The sequence below is a fragment of the Narcine bancroftii genome, chromosome 10 (assembly GCF_036971445.1).
Source record: "Narcine bancroftii isolate sNarBan1 chromosome 10, sNarBan1.hap1, whole genome shotgun sequence".
NCBI classification, from domain to species: Eukaryota; Metazoa; Chordata; class Chondrichthyes; order Torpediniformes; family Narcinidae; genus Narcine; species Narcine bancroftii.
Window position 1 is genome coordinate 37,188,360 of NC_091478.1, and position 22,003 is coordinate 37,210,362.

The 22,003-nt window shown below is 41.7% G+C and overlaps 1 protein-coding gene across 1 annotated transcript in view; it reads right to left on the bottom strand.

Moving 5' to 3' along the window:
• The window catches only part of pcdh15b (protocadherin-related 15b), a 568,726-nt gene that overhangs the window by 100,549 nt on the left and 446,174 nt on the right, over positions 1-22,003 (bottom strand). The window contains exon 25 of the mRNA XM_069899399.1: positions 18,029-18,156. Within this exon, the coding sequence (XP_069755500.1) occupies positions 18,029-18,156 (128 nt within the window). The remainder of the gene's footprint in view (positions 1-18,028; positions 18,157-22,003) is intronic.

Below are 22,003 nucleotides of genomic sequence, written 5' to 3' on the forward strand. Positions count from 1 at the left end.
GGTTTGAAGGCCCAATTTAATTTGAAGGGTAAAATTGTACAGAGGGTTTTGAGTCCTTGGAAAAAAATGAAAATGGAACAAATAATGGATACATTGGGGACTGGAAGCCCAGTTAATATTAGGTATAAGGAGTGGCGATGTATGAAAAGGAACTAAGAATTCTATCGGCTTGCCTGACAAAGAAGCTAGGTAGTGAAATCTGGCCAGGAGGGAAGAGTTGGGATGTTGAAGTCTGTGATAAAGCTGGAAAAAATATAATGGTTCACTCTGGAGACGTTTTATAGATGTTTGGAAGAACAAGGAAGAGGAATGAAGGCAGCAGACTTTATTAGTTAGTTGGAGAAATAATGCAGGTTGCAGAGGGATAGCGATACGTGCAAGTGGAGGAGTTCTCAAAACTTGGGAGGCACTGAAAACAGAGTGTGAATGGCATGAGGAGCAACTGAAAAGGAAAGATAGGAAGAGAGAGGAGAGTTAAAGCCCAGGAAAAGAGTGAATTAGGAATTTTAAAAAAAGTAAATGTCAAAAGGAAAATAAGTAAGGAATAAAGAAGGATTTCTTTTCTGTGTCTGACTTAGCGATGTTAAACATTTGATAGAGATGAAGGGTGAGAGAGGAATTGGCCCGTGTCCAGTCCCATTACAACCTACTGCCCCACCACTGCTTCAATACCCTGAAGTATGCAGGGCTGATGAACTCCCAAGTTACTCATGAATTGCAAGAGGTGGAGAAGGTTATTGTGGTACTATAGCTGCTTAGGTTAAGGATAGATGGAGTAAGACAGGCAAAGAAAAATAGTCAGCTCCATAGGAGGTTCGTAGATCAATTGCCACTTTGGATAGCGACTCCGACAGTCAGAATGAGGTCGGGGTGGTCAGACCAGGAAAGCCTCAACAGCAGTACCCAAATTGTCTAGTAGCAAACCCCGGTAGCAAATGGAGGGAGATAGATCAGCTTGTTGAATGGTGTAACGACAACAACCTTGCACTCTGTGGTGCATTGTTAGCCAGAAACAGACACACACAAGATAAAGACTGTACCACAGGCTTTAATTCACAAAGACTTCCACAGAGTCAGGCTGGCTGTGGCTGCAGCAACTCTGAGTGAGGCCTTGGGATGCAGGACAGGGTAACCAGGCCGATAATTTGCACTCCTTGGAAACCACAAGAAATGATCATGATTGCTGGCTCTGCACTCAGCTCTTGAACACCTGAAAAACAGCAATTCACACATACGGCTGCTCTTCATCGACTGCTACCTGGCCTTCAATCCCATTATTCCCTCAGGGCTGGTCAAGAAGCAAAGAACTGTAGACTTCTGTACCCCCATCTGGAACTGGATCCTTGACTTTCTCACTGGAAGACCACAGTCAGTACAAATTGGAAACAATGTCTCCTCCTCACTGATTATCAACAAACAGGCGCACCCCAAGGATGTGTGCTTCCCCTACTTCTCTAATCATTATACACCCATGACTATGAGCCAGGCACAATTCCAATGCTATCTACAAGTTTGCCGATGACACCACAGTTGTTGGCAGAATTACAAATGGCAAATGGAGGGAGATAGATCAGCTTGTTGAATGGTGTAACGACAACAACCTTGCACTCTGTGGTGCATTGTTAGCCAGAAACAGATACACACAAGATAAAGACTGTACCACAGGCTTTAATTCACAAAGACTTCCACAGAGTCAGGCTGGCTGTGGCTGCAGCAACTCTGAGTGAGGCCTCGGGATGCCGGCGCAAGCTTATATCCCGGAGGGTGATTGACACCCGACTGGGTGGGGCTTGATCCATTCAGGCCGACTGATTGACAGCCGGCCAGGTGTTGTCCTGTCCCTTTACACTCCTGCAGGTACAGAGGTTGCTCCCTGCAGTAGGCTGGTGGTGTATCACCACACACTCAATGTCAGCAAAACCAAGGAGATGATTGTGGACTTCAGCAGAATGCGAGGGGAACACAGCCCAGTCCTCATCAAGGGCTCAATATTGCAAGAGGGTCAAGAACTTCAAATTCCTGGGTGTCAACATCTCCGAGGATCTGTCCTGGAGCCTCCATGTTGATGCAATCAAAAAGAAGGCTCGCCAGTGGCTATACTTTGTGAGGTGTCTGAGGAGATTTGGTATGTCACCAATGAATCTCATAAACCTCTACAGGTGAACTGTAGCGAGCATTCTGGCTGGTTGAATCACCACCAGATATGGAGGCATCAACTCCCAGGACAAGAATAAACTCCAAAGTGTTGTTAACTCAGCAGACACCAGATTTCACTCCATTGAGGACATTTTAAATAAGCTGCCTCTATCGTCAAAGAGGCACCCAAGCCATGCCCTCTTGACTCTGCTACCATCGGGAAAATGGTACAGGAGCCTAAAGACGAGCACTCATCAGCACATGGACAGCTTCTTCCCCACTGCCATCAGATTCCTGAATAATCGATGAGCCAAAGACACTGCCTTATTTTGTGTGCACTATTATTATTTGAATTTTTTTTAATAGTAATGTTGTAAGTTGGTTATAATATGCATGTGGCACTCTGATGCTACCACAATACACCGGATTCCATGAATTGTTCATCATAATAAATTCTGATTCTGAATCGAGCACCAAATTGACCTGAATCCAAGCAATTTATTCAATATGTCTGGACCACTAGGCAGATGTATGACGCCACCCCTACCCACAGGATATGTTTAGTCTTTGTGGCACCATTTCAGATCCTGAAGAAATGGAAAAGTGGCAGAGGCAGATGGGGAACCAGAATCACTCTTCCCTCTAAGATGAGTGTGTGTGTACACACAGACACGTTTTACAACCAGCATAGAAAGGAAATTAATGTGCGCACAAAAGGTTAGTTAATAATTTAGTCATTAATAATTATATTTATTGAAAATAATCTCTAAGCTAACCGTTTCTGTTAAGGAGTTTGTCGGTTTTTCAAATACCACATTTCCACATCACTAATTTACAACGCTTTACCTTTCCTGTTCCGCTTTTTACAGCTGCAGCACGGAATCAACGGTCTTTGGCGGACAGGGTTTGCATCGTTAAGTTTATGAAGATCTATTTCAAATTCTGCAGAAAGCTTACAGAGTTTTTATTGAAAAAAATATTGCTTCACTATGTCGAGTTCAAAAGGAGCGAAGGGCGCGAAGTTCAAAAGAACGGCATGTTTGCTGAAAGTTGAATGACTCAACAAAACAGTAGAAGCTGGTACACCAAAAGCACATGAAGTCATGTGCCCATATGATCTTGGAACAATTTCAAGTTCACATTTGCACAAGCATTCAGGGCACACAAACTTTGGTCACAGGGAAAAAGAAATTGCACAACATAAGATTTTTGCACATACTGACAACTAAAAATTAGAAGGAACAGAATACTTATCAAGAATTGGTACAGACAGTAAATCAAGAACAGGATCAAGTGGAAATAAAATGTTGTGGTTTATAAGTAGCCTTGGCTTTACCAGTAAACTTTACTGAAGTATTAGAATGTACCCCCAACTCAGGAGAAGGTGGACTAGAATTTTGGTATAATTTTGTGTTTATATATACTGCCCATGCAGGAGATCGAAGGTTTAATTGAAGATGTTGAACCATCTTAGATGCTCAATTGCATGTTACTCCAGTGTTTGTCCCCAAGACTAACAAATATGATTAAGATAAATAATATGGATTGGCCAGATAATGACAGGGTGTATATGCACAGAGCAATCACCTATGACTTGGACTTGACAATTGAGTCTAAATTTACTCTTTTTCTTCTTTGGCTTGGCTTCGCGGATGAAGATTTATGGAGGGGTAATGTCCACGTCAGCTGCAGGCTTGTTTGTGGCTGACAAGTCCGATGCGGGACAGGCAGACACGGTTGCAGCGGTTGCAGGGGAAAATTGGTTGGTTGGGGTTGGGTGTTGGGTTTTTCCTCCTTTGCCTTTTGTCAGTGAGGTGGGCTCTGCGGTTTCCTTCAAAGGTGGTTGCTGCCCGCCGAACTGTGAGGCGCCAAGATCCACGGTTTGAGGCGATATCAGCCTACTGGCGGTGGTCAATGTGGCAGGCACCAAGAGATTTCTTTAAGTAGTCCTTGTACCTCTTCTTTGGTGCACCTCTGTCTCAGTGGCCAGTGGAGAGCTCGCCATATAACATGATCTTGGGAAGGCGATGGTCCTCCATTCTGGAGACGTGACCCACCCAGCACAGTTGGATCTTCAGCAGTGTGGATTCGATGCTGTCGGCCTCTGCCATCTCGAGTATTTCGATATTGGAGATGAAGTCGCTCCAATGAATGTTGAGGATGGAGCGGAGACAACGCTGGTGGAAGCGTTCTACCACTAAATATACTACTGCTTGGATAAAAACTGAATGCTCCCAGTGCCCAGCAACAGCTGGTTTAAGAGGTGATCCCCTGCAAATCTGCTGGTACGTGTAGAGGACAGGTGTTGGGTCCAATTCTATAATTGGCCATATGGTCCATATAAACCAGTGGTTTTCAAGCTTTTTCTTTCCACCTTAAATAATCCCTGTGCCATGTGCTCTGTGATTAGTTAGGGATTGCACCTTAAATAATCCCTGTGCCATGTGCTCTGTGATTAGTAAGGGATTGCTTAAGGTGGTATCCATGTGAAAAGAAAATGTTTGAAACCCACTGATGTAAACCAAGAGAACCAGTCACAGTCTCAAACACCCTGGCCCAGGAGGCCCCTAAAAGACCTTTCCTTCCCAATCCTAAACCCCCGCCTTTCCACCTGTCCCAAATAACAGCATGTTTTCACTGTGGATAGGAGGGACATTGGAGCCAAGACTGCCCCTTCCCTCAGTATCCATCACCTCAACCTTACGGACCGCCCTCGCCCAGACCCGCTTCTCTCTTAATGACCCTTTCTTTTTTAAAATATGTTTCACAGAGATTAACCTATAAACTTGCTACAAATCTTTAAGGAAAATACATAACAAGCCATCTCAAATACATATCAAAAATAGAAAAAAATTGATGGAACTACATAAAAATCCTGATAAGAAACAAATAATTGAATTGTGGTAATCTATGTTAAACCCATATTTGCAAAGTTCAGCCAAATAAAAATTATAACAAGAAAAAAAAATCTAAAAACTAAATCTAATCTACCCCCTCCCTCAAATCAAGGTTAACTTATTGAAAAATAAAGGGAAATTGTGGATCAGATAGAGACCTACAGATATCGGACAGAGTATCTCCAGAATATTAAAAGTTCTTTTTTATCTTTGAATATTTTAATTTTGATTTTTATTGACTCAAAAAATTTCAAACAAACAATACAATCTCTTTCAACATTCATATAACATGCAGAGTCTGTATTTATATCCACCCCCTACCCCAATACAACTGAGATTACAGTCAAATACATTATACAGATACAAATACCGGTGGGGCCAACAACCCCTACAGAGATCTAGGAGAAAGCCCAGGATAAAAAAACAGCCAGCGTGACTAAATAACAAAAGGTAAGGAATAAAAAAGAACTAAAAACAAAATGATAAAAAGCTCGTTGTCTGCATCATGTCCCACTTCCTTAATCCCACTCATTTCCCTGCTGGGACGGATTGTTACTGTACCCATAATTTGAAGTGGGGGGGGGGGTGCGGTTAAATCTGTGTACCAATGTATTTCAAATAGAATGTGTCATGTGTCGTCCTTAGATTGTACGTGATTTTCTCTCGGGGAATGCAACACTGCATTTCCATATTCCATCGTGTGGTATTTAGTTGGGATTCGGACCTACATAACCGCTAAACGCTTCCTGGCTACCTTCATGAACTGAATTTGGTATTTGGACAGTTTAAAATTCATGTCCCCAATATCTCCCAGAAGGTACCACTCTGGATCCTGTGGAAAATCCACTTTTCTTCCAATCATGAAAGCATTCTATGAATGGGCCCCACATCTTTATAAATTGAAACTTTCTATCTTTAATGTCATATCTAATTTTCTCCACACTTTAATAGGATATTACATAATGTAACCATTATGTATGGGTAGGTGAAGAGTCATCTTGCCATTTCAATATAATTGCTCATCCTTTTTCTAATTGACTAAGTCGCAATTTATCAGCGTTAATGCACTTTCCTGATGAGGAAACCAATGTAATTATGCTGGTAGATGGGAGACTTGTTCCTTTTGATTGATACAGGGCCACCACCTATAACCTGGATCAGGAATTAATTGATAAATATAATTTTCCCCTCTTGAATTGAACAGTTGGGCTTAAATGGGTGCAGTGAACTGGAATTCAGATGAATTGTTCAGATGACTGGCTCCACCCCAATATAAATCCTGGTTTTCCCACCTTACCTCAGATTCACCTGAGGACTCTTGTGTCTACTGGCCATTGATTGTAAGCTATTCAAAGCGTGTTGGTGCTCCTCACATGTCTCTGAGTGGATTCAGTTGCACTACAGTGGGTTTAATGACAGTGGACACATTTACTCTGTCGACCTAACCTCTTGTAGTCACCTGTCAGCACCACCAGAGTTGGATTGTGTCCCATTCACCCAGTCTTGTGGTTTTACCCTGAATGTGGCTGGTCAAGATTTCTTGTGTTCCTTACGGTGTGAAATCCATTGTTCTGACAGTGGCGTCAATGTGATACAATTCCTTTCTCAGCACATCATTGCCCCGTTTTACCTCTCCCACAATAGAGGTGTATTGATATTTTTGCCCAGGGATTTCAATCCTTCTTTCCCCACAAAGGACCCCCATGTTACTCTTTGTTATGCCCCCTCAGGATCCTCACTGACATTAGAGGATTTCTTTTAGACCATGGTTAGTAACTCGACAAACTGTTTGTACTATTGGTGAGCTTCAGACAAAGGGAGCTTACCCCCTTTCCCCCTAGCTTAAGGAAACATTCAGGATCGGTGACCGCCAGTATCACGTCTCAGGTGAATGTTGGGTTAAAGCAAAATAACTGAGCCACCTAGTCTATCATCTGATAAACCAAGTGAACTCCACTTCCTTTCCGTGGAAGGAAGTTTTATGCTTCTCCATTCTCTAAAATTGGCTGTCTTAATTACTATCAGTCAATTTAGGTCCAACATGATGTAACTCAGGCCCTTTGGGCTACCTTTCATCATGAAGTTGGCCTCATTCCCGTCCCACCAGTCAAAATTAACCATTATGGCTGGGGCTGAGGTCGAATTCACCTACAAATAGAGTCTTTCCTCAGCAAGAAATATTAGACCCTTGCCAGTCTCCATGTAACACCTCTATTTTACTGGTCCCCAAGCCAGGATGGGCTGATTGGAGACTACTATGCGACTTGAGAAAGATCAATGCAATTGTCTTGCCTATTATCCCGAACCCTGCCACTATTAGTTTGATCCCCACGTCTGCTTAGGTCTTTACTATTATTGACCTCCAGCACAGCGTTGGTGCAAATAACGAATGTTGGAGGGGGGCATTAACGTATTAGAGGGGGGAGACACAGTGCAACGCTCATAAACTCGCTCAGAGGGGCGGGGAAGTGCTTTTAACATGATTAGCCTCTCTGATGTAAGTGGCATGATTGCTGCTTTTATGGTATCAGACACTCGGCACATGGTAGTGATGTGGCTTAGGGCGAGTGGAGAGTCACTAGCGTGTGTCAAGCACGCTAGTGATGCCAGAGGGCATGGAGGTGGGTCTGACAGCGAGCGATGGCCGAGACTGTATGGGGTGGCATAGCACTTGGGTGCAATGCCCGCAGATGCCCCCCTTTCACACCAACCGTGTTCCAGCATGCGTTTTTTTAATACCTTTACATTCTGATTTACAATACCTTTTCATATTTACTTAAAGTGACCAGTGGTACACTTGGGACTTGTCTACCTCAGGGTTGGGTCTCAGGGCTTCACGCTCACTCTCTTTTCACAAACTCTTCAAGCTCAGTTGCAATAGATATCATTATATGCCAACTCCACTACTGTACAGTATGTAGACAATCTTCCAGTCACCAGTGATGGCAATCAGGTTGATACAGCCTCCCTATTGAATGCTCTGGGCTTACATTATTCCCCCCTCACATGGTTCAGCAGCAAAAGGAACAGGTTAAGTTTCTCAGTGTTTTATTCAGTGCAGGCTTTTGATATCTCACCCCAGAGCGCATCCAGCCATTTTACGTACACCCTCCCCGACTACTCTGAATCAGATGCATGCTTTTCTAGGTCTTGTCAATTTTTGTCAACAACGGGTTCCTAATATTACTGCCCACACTAAATTGTTAACTCCCTTTGCATCATCTAAGGCTCCTGCTTCTTTTTTTTAGACAAACTTTTGCAGGCTGCACTTGAAGCTTTAAATATATCCCTGACAGAAGTGCCTACTCCAGGCAGGCCACGATCACCCCTTTCAACTATAATGGAAGACTTTGTTTCTGCAGTTATCATCCAATATCACGGTAACCAGCGCAGGCCTGTTGCCTATTTTTTCACTAACCTTGATCCTGTAGCCTTTGGAATATTACCCTGCACTCAGATTCTCCCTGCCAGAAGCATTAACTACCATGTCCTCTAACATTACCTTGCAGCGACCGGTGACTGTATTCACCTCACATTTTCGATAGTCCATCTTCTTACCTCTCAGCAGACTCACTACTTGACTCAGGCTAGACGCAACCGGTGTGCGGCTGCCTTGCTCAATAACCGTCTTCCTACTTTTTCCACTACAGTAAACCCTCCTCATTCTTCATGAATCCCCCCATGACTCAAGGTGACCCCCTCCCTCCCCTCGCCCCCATGATTGTCTTGAGCATAACTGTGTGCTAACATCACCAGACCGGCCACTGTCCGAGCCCGATGCTACTTATTTTGTTGATGGCAGCTTTTCCGTGAGTGAGTGAGGGGGCATCACATTTCTGATTATGCTGTTGTCACCCTTTCTCATTCAATCAAAGCTGCTGCATTCAGAATATCTATTTCAATTCAGAGAGCTGAATATTTTGCTCTCACATGCCCTGGTTAAGGACTTCTTGCTATTATTTACACTGACTCCTGTTACGTCTTTAGTGTTGCACATGATTTTGGTGAGGGTTCTTCACTTTTTCAGGTACTCCTATCAATAACACCTGAAAGATTAAATGCTATTCAGCTTCCTATACAGATTGCTTCAGGAAATGCCTCATCTGATGTAGCCACTAAAATTTCAATTCAGAATGGCAAACATTTGATTCCTTTGGGTATTATCCAGGCCAGTTTTGTCTCCTTGTATGAGCCATCAAGCCAGACATAACTACGATGTGTACTCACCAGAGGGTTGCATCTGATGCCGAGCAGGATGGCTGGAGAGCAGAACGTTGCCTATAAGACCCCAGTATTGATTTGTGGCTGACCCCTGACCACCACGTCTGCACTCCCAATAGTTTGGTTACTCTATTTGTTTATTATCTACACACCTGTACCCATCTTGGGAAGAAAAGAATGGTGGGTTTTTTTTTAATTACAGACATAGTGTCATTAAAATCTTTACCAATATGCAGCTTAATTTGTCCAAAGCATAATGTGCGAAAAGGACTTAAATGCCCTACAGGTGGTGCTCTCCTGACAAATGGAGCTTTTCATTGTTTGCAGTTGGACTTTATTGAATTACCTCGTGTCCACTGTTAGAAATACTGTTTAGTAATAAGGGCTTGGAGACAGATTTATATCAAGAATTAAATATAGTGGGCTAAATACCTCTTTCCAGTAGTAATGATATAAAGTACCTTCCTGAGTTGTACACTTAGCACATTTGGAGGATATATTGGGGTAAAATTTAGCTAATTGAACTTTCAAATAGTGGGTCCTGTGGACTGCTTTAAATTGTAATAAGGAACGTCCAGGACAGAGAGAGGATGAATGTACATTTTTCAAAGTAGACCCCCATGTATCTTCAGCAAGTTGTGTCCCCAAACTTTCTTAACGTTAAAGAACTGTCGCTAGATCTTAAAAGTAGTTCATAAAGGGCTGAAAGCAGTCCTTTCTGATCAGGTCTAAACTTATATATTTCCCAGATAAGATTAAAATCTAAGCCTAGGGGAAGCCTCAACATTAAGGAGTTTAAGAAGCTCCAAATTTCTAAATAGCGAAAAAAATGTTGATTAATTAAGTTAAATTTGGCAGATGATTGCTCAAAAGAGGCAAGGTTTTGGTCTATATATAAGCCCAAGAAAGATTTAATAATCAACACAGACCAATGAGTATATCCAATGTCTTAAACTGAAGGTTAAACAAAGCAATTATGTAAAATTGGACTAATTAATAAAAATCTATGATAACCCAAGTGCTTTCTAAATTGGAACCAAATACGTAATGTCTAACTATCAAATTATCAGTTAATTTGGAGAGCAAAAAAGGCAAATGCATTCCAAGTATTGAGATAAGAGTGTCTTTTAATGGATTCAATCTCTAAATCAATCCATCTTGAGGCACCTGAATATTCATTATCATGTCTCCAAATAATGATTTCTCTAACGTTCACTGCCCAGTATTAAATCTCAGATTAGGTAGTGCAAAGCCTCCATTACTTTTAGTATTTTGAAGGAAGATTTTTTTCAAATGAGGATACTTACTTTTTTCCATATAAAAGAGGAAATAATGGAGTCTGATGAACCACCCAAAAAAAATTAGGAGCAAATACTGGGACAGCTTGAAAAACATACAAAAACTAAGGCAGGATATTCATCTTAATAATATTAATCCTCCCTATGAACGTCATTGAAAGAAGTGACCATTGAGATAAATATTTATTAACATGATTCAATAAAGTAAGAAAATTTTCCTTAAACAAGTTTGCAATCTCTCTAGTAATAGTAATCCCTAAATAATTGATTTTTAACAATTTTAAAAGGGATTGAGGAATCAAAAGAACAGGAAGAATCCAAAGGGAATAATTCAGTCCTCTGCAAATTCAATTTGTAACCTGAGAAATGACCAAATTGATAGAGAAGTGAGAAGATCTTTGGAGATCAGGTATATTTATATATATCTCCTCTGCTGTTAGGAATTCCCAAGTTTACCATCCTTTGAATGAAGAAATCTCTGCTCATCTTAACTCCAAACTGCTCAGCCTTATTTCTGGAATTGTACTCCCTGATCTGAGTCTTTGACCCCTAATTCTAGCTTTCTGTTAGCCTGGGGAACCACCTTCACTGCATCTAACTCATCACATTTCAACTAGCTCTGCTCTCGCTCTACTAAACTTTAGGAATTCAAGCCCAGTGCACTCAATTTCTCCATAGACCACAGTGTCGTCATTCCTGGAAACAGTTCTGCAAATCTTCACTGTACTCCCTTAATGGCAAATCCGTCCAGAGTCTAAAAGTATGCACAATTTTCCTTAAGTCCGAAGCTGAACACGATCTGCTGGAAGGACTCAGGTAGGTCAAGCAAGTTCAGTGGGAGAGCACGAATGGTCAACGCTTTCGAGGCAATACACTTTATCAAGATGGTCTCACTAAAGCTGCGTAAAAACACAGAAACCCAGGAAATAAATCAAACTGCATATGTTGGAATGTGAGGGAATAATAGAAATGATGTCAGAATAGGGGCAGCACGGTTGGTGCAGCAGTTAGCGCAATGCTTCTACAGCGCCAGTGACCAGGATTTGAATTTGGCGCAGCCTGTAAGGAGTTCGTACTTTCTTCCCATGTTTACGTGGATTTCCTCTGGATGCTCCGGTTTCCTCCCACTGATTACAACATACGGGAGTTGTTGGTAAATTGGGCACAATTGGGTGACACGGGCTCATGGGCCAAAAGAGCCTGTTATTGTGCTGTATGTCTGAAAAAAAAAATCAACCAGTCAAGCAGCATCTGCAAAGAAAGAACCATTTTGGGACAGCAACCCCCTCCTCAGAATTAGGGGAAGAGCAGAATATTTACAGTTTTAAAGAAGAGCTGTGGGGAGGTGTAAGACAATAGATATACAGAGATGAGGATCTTGAATATGCTAACAATGCATTTTAAAGAACTGGGCATGAAAATGGAGCATCAGGATGATAATGGGAAATGATTGGAGAGCAGTTTAAAGGAAGTTGGCCAATTCAATGTTCATTCCATAAGATTGCAAAGTTCCCAGATGGAAGATAGAATGTTATTCTTCTAGTCTATTAGTCTTTTCATTTTACAGAAACTTCAGAATTATTCCAAAGAAAATTACCTCTGGTGTGTCCTGATGTGTTCGTTTACACAGGGGCACTTTCAGGGCACTTTTACACAGCCTTCCTGTGTAGCAGAGATTGTTTTAGGGGGAACATTGTATTCATTAGGCCCGTTTCTTGCAGAGTGGCAATTTGCAATGCAGCCACTCCATAAAAATGTGTAGGGGTATGAGAAGAAAAATTATGAGATGGAATTTGCATAAAAAAATTCATCCCATCATTTTTACACAGCCACCGGAGCAGAAATTTTCTTGAAATGTTCTCCTGTTCACTGGCTGTGTAGAAGGGCCTTATGTTGGGACAGACAATAGCAGTAGAGGAGGTGATAGTGTTACAAGCCCAGAGGACCCATAAACACAGCAGCAATAGATATTCACCAAGACAAATGGTTACTTAAACAAAAGTTGCTTTTAATTATCTTTAAACATGAAAAAAGAATCACATTTTAACTTATCACTATTGACTTAACCAACCTAACTTAACCCCCTTCTAATTCTAAGTGCATATGTATGTAATATGTGTTTAAGTTCAGAAAAGTTCTTTGGTTCATGGTCTAATCTCACTTCTCATTCCTCCAAGTTCCCTGGTTGCAGGCAATTCTTAAACTGTGCACAGAATTTAACGTTTATGAAGTTCACCAGGCTTTGGTGCTTGAAAGGTAAATGGTTACCACTCAGAAAGGCTCTTATCAGTTTTCAGAGAGAGATTTGTTATACGCTAGACACCCAGCCACTTCAGTGTCTTGCTGAAGAAACTTGCCCCCTCAGGGTTCTCCAGATGACAACCTCTTTCTGTCAGGTCACCACAGAGTTCCTTTTTGTTTCTCTTATTTCAAGTGAAACATTAGACAGCCAGTCCTCTGCTCTTGCATGAACCACAAGGGTTTTGACCAGGCTGAACTAGGAACTCAAAAGCTGTCTTTCAAATGGGGTTTTCCACAAGCTTGCCAGCTTGTCCTGTTCCAGCCCCAGCTGCTGTTGCTGACTGTAACACTGTAGAACTGATCTCTCTCTCTCTGTGAGAGAAAGCCTGTTTGACCCTCTCTGCTTGAAAAACCACATGACCCTCTTAGAACAACTCCAGACAATCGGTGGCTCTGACAAGTTCTTTCATCTGTTGCCTTTATGTAAACAACAATCCATTAGTGAAGTCTCTTGGGCACTCTCCAAAGCTTTTGCAAAGGCTCTGGGGCCCTGACATGTTTAGCATGAGCAGAGCTGCAGTATTTTAAAGAAGATCTGTTTTAAAGTGTTTGTATGTGACCTACACTAACACCTGCCCCAATTTATCTCCCAAAAACATATCTATAATTCTCTCACAACAGGCAGACAGGTTAGAATGGGAGTGGGATTGAGAATTTAAACAGCATGCAATGCAAAGCTCAAGATCACACATGTGCACTAAGCACCATCTCTTTGCAAAACATTTGGTTTCTCATCCCCTGACGAAGAGCCCAGACTCAAAACGTTAGTTACCCTTTACTTCATCTGGATGTTGTGTGACCTGCTGGATTTCTCCAGCACATTTGTGTCTTGCTCTCGACCCCAGCATCTGCAGATTTTCTCGCTTAACCTGGTTTCTCTAGTGTAGATGGGGCCACATCTAAACAACGAATACTGGAGACTAGATTGGCACAAGTGTAAGTGATCCCCTACTTCACCTGGAATGAGTGTGTGGCTCCCATCTTCAGCGAGATTGCTTACTTGCTATGCTCAACTCTTCCTGTAATAAAGCCTAACCTAACATTTGTTCTTCTGATCATTTATTTCAACTGCCTGTTAGCCTTCAGTGACATGCTGCTAAATTATATATTTGGCCCTTTAAGCACATACCAAACTCTCATCTCTTAATATTCTGCTTTACTGTTACTCATTCCAAAGTGGATGATGTCATGTTTTTCAACATTATATTTCATCAGTCATATTCCTGCCCTTTCACTTAGCTTGCTAATATCCCCTTAACCATTTTTACTTCCTCCTTTATACGGTCTCACAGATTATGAGTAGGCCAGGCCCCATCATTGATCCCTCTGATATCCCACTAGTCACAGCCTCACAATCTGAGAACAACCTACTTATTCTTACCCTTTCTTAACCGTTTAATAACCAATTCTATGTCTGATTTTTAAAAAAAAAATCCATAAATTCCAAAGAAAACAGGAGCATGAGAAGACTATTTAGCCCTTTGAGTCTGTTCCACCATGGTTGATCATATAATTTTTTCTCTATGATCCTTTTAACCAATAGGGCCACATCCAACTCCTTTTTGTATATAACCGACAAACTGGCCTCCACAACTCTCTGTGGTAAGGACTTCCACAAGTTCACAACCCCTTGAGAGAATAACTTTCCCCTCATCCTCAGACCATGACCCCATATGTTCTAATCTCATTGATGGAACTTTTTTTTGAAAACCTACTCAAAAATCCAAATGCAGTCCCCTTCCTTTGAGCAGTCTCCACAGAATATTTCATGATGTCAAATATGATCTACAAGAGGGAGAGTAAACCTTTAATTTTTGTGGAAGATGCCTGTTGACATGGATGAAAAGGAAAGAAGCCAGAAGGTAGTCATTCTTCTCATTTTAAAGACCAGAAGGGAACCATATCGGCTTCGACCATCTGAAGCATACAATCCTCTCACCCAATGGCTAATGGTTAAAGAGAGCAGATGCTAAAGTGAGTGTAGCGATATGTTTTCTCCTTGTACATTATTCCCTACCTGTGTGCTGTTGTATGTATGTATGAGACTGGCCCGCCCACTAGTGACTCATCTCCTATGTCTCCTCCCTTTATGACCTGGCCATAAAGGTTGACCTCCCTCCCCCCTTCTGCATTCCTGTACCTGGATCCGCACCAGCCAAAGTCTTGTGTTTATTAACCCTATCATTCCCCTGCTTCGCGACTTCGTGGTTATTGATAGAGCCTACCAGTGAGTTTTTTTTCAATTTAAATTACTTATTTATTCTTTCCTATTAACTCGATCAAAATGGCTATTAAATGTTACTGGTCATGGAGATGCTGTTGGACAAAAGTCACGAAATGCATTCCTTACCTTTCCTTGAAGCCAACAAAACCCTTGTTAAGTGACAAATTAAATTAGGTCAAACCCTTGTTTTGGCAATGAGTCTAATGAGTTAACTGGGAGAGAACTATTCAGAAGAATAGTTAGAAATGGAATTCTCTTTTCCCAGTGCTCAAGGCTTTTATTCTTTTTAAGGTGCTCTGTTTTGTATCTTTCATGAAAAAATCCAACATACTTTGTTCAGGGCCTTTTATTGTCATGCACATAATATACACAATAAAAGCACACAGAGACCTTACTAGCCTAGTACCCCCACCAATAAAAGAAAGAGAGGCAAAAGGTAGTCCCTTCTTTGACAGTATGTATCTGTGGATCTGCTTCCTTTGATACCACTGCCTCATGCATCCCAAGCAGCTGCATGGTCTCTTTTCTGTCCTAGTGTTGAACCCGAGCTCCAGCATCCTAGTCACTGCACTTGGGTCCTGATTCCGAACTGAAGCTTTAAATGCACAAGGCCCTTTAGGATTCCTTCTCTCACAAATCCTGGTCTCACTGCCCAGTTCATTCGAGGCCCAGTTCAGTCTCCAGCAACCCAAGCCTGCTGTGAGCCCTTCAGCCACTAAGCCCCTCGTTGGTCTGCGGCTGTGGTCTCCTGCCCTGTAGGGTCCTCTCCCAGGCTTCACCTCTTCAACATAGGGGTAAGAGTGGGGTGTTCTTCTGCTACGTGTGCCAGTTCACTGATTCCCCCTAACTCTGCAGACCTTGTGGTCTGGGCTGCCAAGTGCCGGCCCTGCTACTTTTAGCACAGGTCTTGAAGGGTTCACTTAGGTTTAAAACAAGATATCACTGGCTTCTTTTCTGAACAAAGACACGAGAGACATTTGGGTCAGAGAATTCCAAATTCACCCATGTCCAGGTTCAGTTCCAATCCATCATGTATTTTTGAAAGTAGTGCCTAATGACTTTAAATGGCAAGTTATTGATGAATAAAAACTAAATGTAATTCTTTTTGTAGATACTAATAATAATTTAAAGGTAATTTTCTCTTTTAATGATGATGTACGCTAGTTGGAGAAAGCTCATGAATTGTCCATTATATACCACAAACTTTTTTTTTCAAAAGATTGGAAAAACAATCCATTTGTGTTTATCTGATTTTTACATTCTTGCTTATGTTTATGATATCACAAATACCTCACCTGTAAATGGGATTAACCGGGCAATTTGCACCCCACTCACACGGCAGCTTGAAAGGGTCCGATGCAGTCAGTGTGGTCCAAATCCAACTGGGTCCCTGACCTAACTCAGAGGTAGTCAGGAAACCCAGTTAAGCTTATCTAGGTCACGTCCACCGGCGACTTGAAAACTAAAATGGCCAACCTGGTTGTTCCGGTGAACGGCAGTGCTTGCATGTGTGTGTCACTGGGCTGCATACTGAAATGTGCAGAGCTTACATCCTGCTGCTCCTCCAGTGACTGAAGCATTTGCCTGACAGCGGTGGTCACAATAGTTGCCTTTTGAACCTGCAGCACAGCAGAGTTGCTTGGCCAGCATCTGAAGATTGTTCCCGTTCGCCATTTGGGCTTTGATTCGTCACTTCCGACAGTACTTCCGGTAAGTGCATGGCGGGTCATTCAACGTGTCATCGTGGGGGCGGGATCCACTTTCAATCGCCGGGCTGGCAATTCAATGGGTCGATCCCCCTGCAGCTTAAAAGGTGCTGGAAGCACCTTTGCCCCACTAATCACACCTGGGTCCCAGGAGGGCTACGCAGGTGCTGCAGCTTAAAAATGCCTACTGACTGCAAACAGAGAGGAGAATGAAGATTTGGGATAGGATTGAAAGTCTCATGTCCATGCACTGTGAATACACAGACACCTTGCATATGCAGCAGAAAGAGTGCCCCACCTCACAAAGCAGACACCCAACCATTCCTCAAGCATCTCCTGTCCCAATGGTGGAAGAGTCTTGGGGCTCCCATTTCTGGCCTCATTCCACCTCCTCAGGACCCACAAAGCCTCAATGGAAGCAAGTCATCACTGAATCTCAGGGACCATTGAAGAAATAAAAGGAGATTTTAAGACATATGAAAGATTACAGATGCTAGATCCTGGAGCAAAGGATGATTGGTGGGAGGAACTCAGTGGGTCAGTGGGAGAAAAAGAATGTTTGACATTTCTGGTCGGAACCCTTACTCAAGAAAGAAGAAGAATTTGACTCGTTCAAAATTGAATATTCAGAGTTGGATTGTTGAAAAACATCAAATCACAACAATCTGCATCAAAGTACCTCCCCAAAGGGCAGTTTTAAAATGGTGGCTTGGAAGCTATGGACAGACTGATAAAAAACCTTCCAAAACACACCATTTACTATGAATCTTACAGTGGTAGCAGCTCCTAAAATCTATTCTTACTTTATGCATTGAGGCAAGATTATTTTGGTAACAAATATAGCCAATCTTTAAATTCAAAGGCTTAATTTCCTACAGTTCTGATAGAAATCGTGCAGAATTTGTCCTTTGCACCATTCGCGTTGTGTTTCTTGAATGTTAATGTCTTAGACAATTGGAAAGCAGCTGAATTCAAAGGAGTTAATTGTGCATTGGAACAACTGCTGACAAAAAGGTTTATCGTCGAGGGGTGATAACTCACAGGTTTTTGTAGGGATTAGGATTTGAAAAAAATATAGATTTTGTGTGAATACTGGTTTATCTGGATCAGGTAGCAACTCAGTAAATCATAGATGAAATCAGGCTCAATTCAGGATTTGCTTTGCATTTCACAGTAACCAAGGATTGAAAGCTACAGCTCAGATCATTATTCGAGTATCTGCAATAAGAAAATTCATCATCTTACCTCAACCTGCAGCACCGTGGTGAATGTCTTGGCGTCCTCAGTCACACCACCCAGATAGAGAGACTTGGTGAAAACAGGAGCATGGTCATTTTCGTCTTGCACCTCAATGAAAACCTTTGCTGTGTTTGCTGGAACAAAAATTCTGAAATTACTGATTTCTATTTTAAACTTACTGATCTATTTGTATTTTTTTTTCCTCCCAAAAACACATTTTATTTGAAATACTGTATATACAAGAATTCAATTTAGACAAGTCATTTATGGTTGCAATGTCTGGAAAATTGCGGAAATAAAATGAGCATATTTGCTGCCTGTGTGGTTGGATGTGCAGTAGAGTGACAATGAATTTTTCTGGTACGATTTACACCGCAGGGTTCTTCCAAAAAGTTGTAGGGGTCCTGCAGGATAAATCACGGTGCAGGAATTGACTCAACGTTCCTGCACATTCCTCTTTAGACTGCCGTGTAACGGCAAAATTCCCTGATTGTGCCATTGCATGTCTGCAGTTTAATTTTATGTAATTGTCTAATTTTCTGTACAATGCATTTCAATGCACTCACTTACAATCAGTCAACATCACCAACAATTCAACATAAATTGTGTGGGGGGGGGGGGCAGTGGGGGGGGGGGGAGAAAATAAGCTTAGGAGATACAGTAATTTTTAAAGCCAACTTCTGAAGTAATGGACACCACATGCGGCAAATGGAGGGTAATTTTTCAAGCTAACTTCTGAATTAATGGACCCTGTTCTGCAGTAGTGAGCTGATCACGTACCTTGGCAGCTAATGATTAATTTCTTGAATATGTTATTTTATGTCAGTGCTAATTATTTTAAATGTGACATGCAAAATTACATTTAAATGCCTATTCTATTTTATCATTGTGCGTATCTTTAGGACACAGCATGTCATATGAAGCAATATTGGCTTAAAATTCTGGCTAAGCTTGCATCATACAAGATCATCAATAAAGGCACTGGCTTCATGGTTTGCTGGCACATTATCGAGTTTATGGCAAATGATCCCACTTTCACTGGAATGGAACAACTGGGATCAGCATTGCGAAGCGGGAGGACTTTCAAGGGAAGGTATTCAAGGTGACAGTCATTAATCACTGCTGAGCTAGGTTAATATAGGGTAAAGCTTAGTTATAATGATTCCATTCACAATCCTCTACGCAACTAGCAATGTTCCTGTGACTGTGAGCACTTCCAGATGAAAACGAGACAATAGAATTAAACTCAAGGCTGCTGACCATCCTTAACATCACTCAGGAAGTAGGCGAGAGTGCAGGAAACTTGCAGTGAGGTGAGTGCTGCAGCACTGACTGCCACACATGAAACCATTTCAGGAGGTTGCAACATAACTGGGGCCAGGTGGCTCACTAGGCACCAATTTAGGGACCCGCAATCCCTGTAGATGCCAGATAACGGGGATTTTACTGCAGTCAGAATAAATCACGGAGATTATCAGTGCTATGCTGACGTGTAAGTCAAAGGTTGCATTTTGACACTGATAGTTCAACGTCCAAGCAGAACAAGACCAAAAGCTCTCCCCAGTTCTTGACCACTGGAAGAGTGACTATAACAGCAAACCACATACTGTAACCACCCTCCATAATCACGCACGACCAGGGGAGTGACGAGGCACAATTTTCACAACCTCTGACCACTTGGATAGTGACGAGATCCACACTCCGCATTCTCTGACCATTCTGCCTGCCATTCCCTTTGAACTCTGGGACAGTGGGCAGGCTTGGGTACTACACCCTCCACTTGCCCCGGTCCCAACCCAGAATGGTGACTACTCACCCCTGTATTACATATACTTTAAGTCCTAAAGAGGTCTGTCTATGAGAGGGGTGAAATTTAGAGTTGGTCTCCCTTACTGCAGTCAAGAACTCAGGAAGCAGAGTGAACTCAGAACGGCACAGCTGGATTTGTACACTCTGAATGCTGATTTGGTGAGGTTGGATGAGGAGAGTGCCTGGACCAGGGCACTGGAATGCCTGGAATTCCGTTTCTGCAACATCGAGGCTCTCAAAGGGTAACATCAAACTCAGAAAAGTAAGAACAGAGAGTATTGACTGTACACCTATGCAGTTTGTTTGTTCCATGCAGAGAAGACCTTTTGCTCAGTTTTGTTAATGCCATGATAATATTCTGCTTTTTTTTTACATCAGGCAGGTTATAAAAATGTATTGCAGTTAAGGATATCTTTTAATTAACGTATATGTCGGTGTATAAGAAGTTATTTGAACTGTAAAAATTTTACCCTTAAACCACAGTTCATTTGGAATCGAACCTTAATATGCTGTGCCTTAGAGTGTCCCCACAGCGATGAAAAACAGGATAAAATACTCACATAACTCCTATGGTCCTACCACTAAAGATTTATCTACTGAAACTTACATTTGGGAAGTTAGATTAATAGTAATTTTGTATTAAAAATATGATTAACTTGTCTAACCTACTTTAAAATAACAGCACAGCAAACAAACCTAACAGTAGCCATTTTTATTCCTATAAAAGAACCAAACCAAAGTGATGTCACTAGTGTTTACGTTACACCAGCTGGAAATGTTTGATGCATATCGTGGTAGGTAATTGACAGTATTTATCCATTACTTGAAATGAATTAGTGAAATTTTAAATAACTAAGACTGTGTGCAGGGTGGAAGAGGTCCTTAATGATTTTGTGCACCCTCTTCAGAACATGATCACAGAAGGACATAGGAGTACTTGTGCATGAATTCCAAAAGGTTGGTTATTAGGTGCAACAGGCTATCAAGGCGGCCAATGGAATGTTGTTCTCCATTACTAGAGAGATGACATTTAAGAGCAAGGAGGTTATGCTACAACTGCACAAGGTAGCGGTGAGGCTGTATCTGGAGTATTCCGTGTGGTTCTGCCCTCCTTACTTGAAGGATGTACTTGCTTTAGAGGCAGAACAGAGGAGGTTTACCAGGTTGATTGCAGAGATGAAGGGGTTAGCTTATGAAGAGAGATTGAGTTGTTTGGGCTGCATTTGCTTGAATTTAGAAGAATAGAGTGGATCCTATAGAAATGTATAAAATTGTGAAAGACATAAACAAGGTAGAGGTAGGGAAGACCACAACTAGTGAGTATTACCTCAAGATTCAGGGTAGTAGATTTAAGACAGAGATGAGGTGGAACTGCTTTTCCCAGAGGGTGGTGAATCTGTGGAATTCTCTGCCCATTGAACCAGTGGAAGCTACCTCAGTAAATAGATTTAAGACAAGGTTGGATAGATTTCTACAAGGTAAGGGAATTAAGGGGTATGGGGAAAAGACAGGTAGGTAGAGATGAGTCTATCATCAGATCAGTCTTGATGAGCAGGCTTGATGTGCCGGATGACCTACTCCTGCTCCTATTGCTTACGTTCTCATATTCAATTTGTAGAATTACTAAATGTTCAACTTCCCTCATGTATCATGCACATTTTGTCAAACATTTTTCAGCGCATCTGCTGTAAAAATGGCTCCAGCACCCCTAAAAGCTAGGGTTCAGAGTGGGACCCTATTGATCTTCAGCAACACATCTCAGAAATATATGAATTTTAGTAGCTATGATAGAGATAAATAGCCCATCAATCTCTTATTTAACTCCACTACTAAAATTAGATTTTGGAACTAATTAAACCTTTTTTTTAAGCAAACAATTTTAATAGATGGCCTTCCAAAAAACCACATTTTCAGAAAACAAATTGTAAAAAACAAGCTCAACTGATTGACAGAGATTTGGGGATTTGGAGGGACTCCATGGGCCAGGTGAGAATCCACAGTGAGAAATGATCAGTCATGGTTTTGGGTCGGGAATCTTAATTGTTTCTCTGATTTGCTTTCTTCTTATTTACTAATAAGGACATGGCAAGATTGTGGCTGCCAAAACTATTTTTGGACTCCATTCCCATCAGCTGCTCAGAGTGCAGGAGTGAGTGTAAAATTCACTGGCGA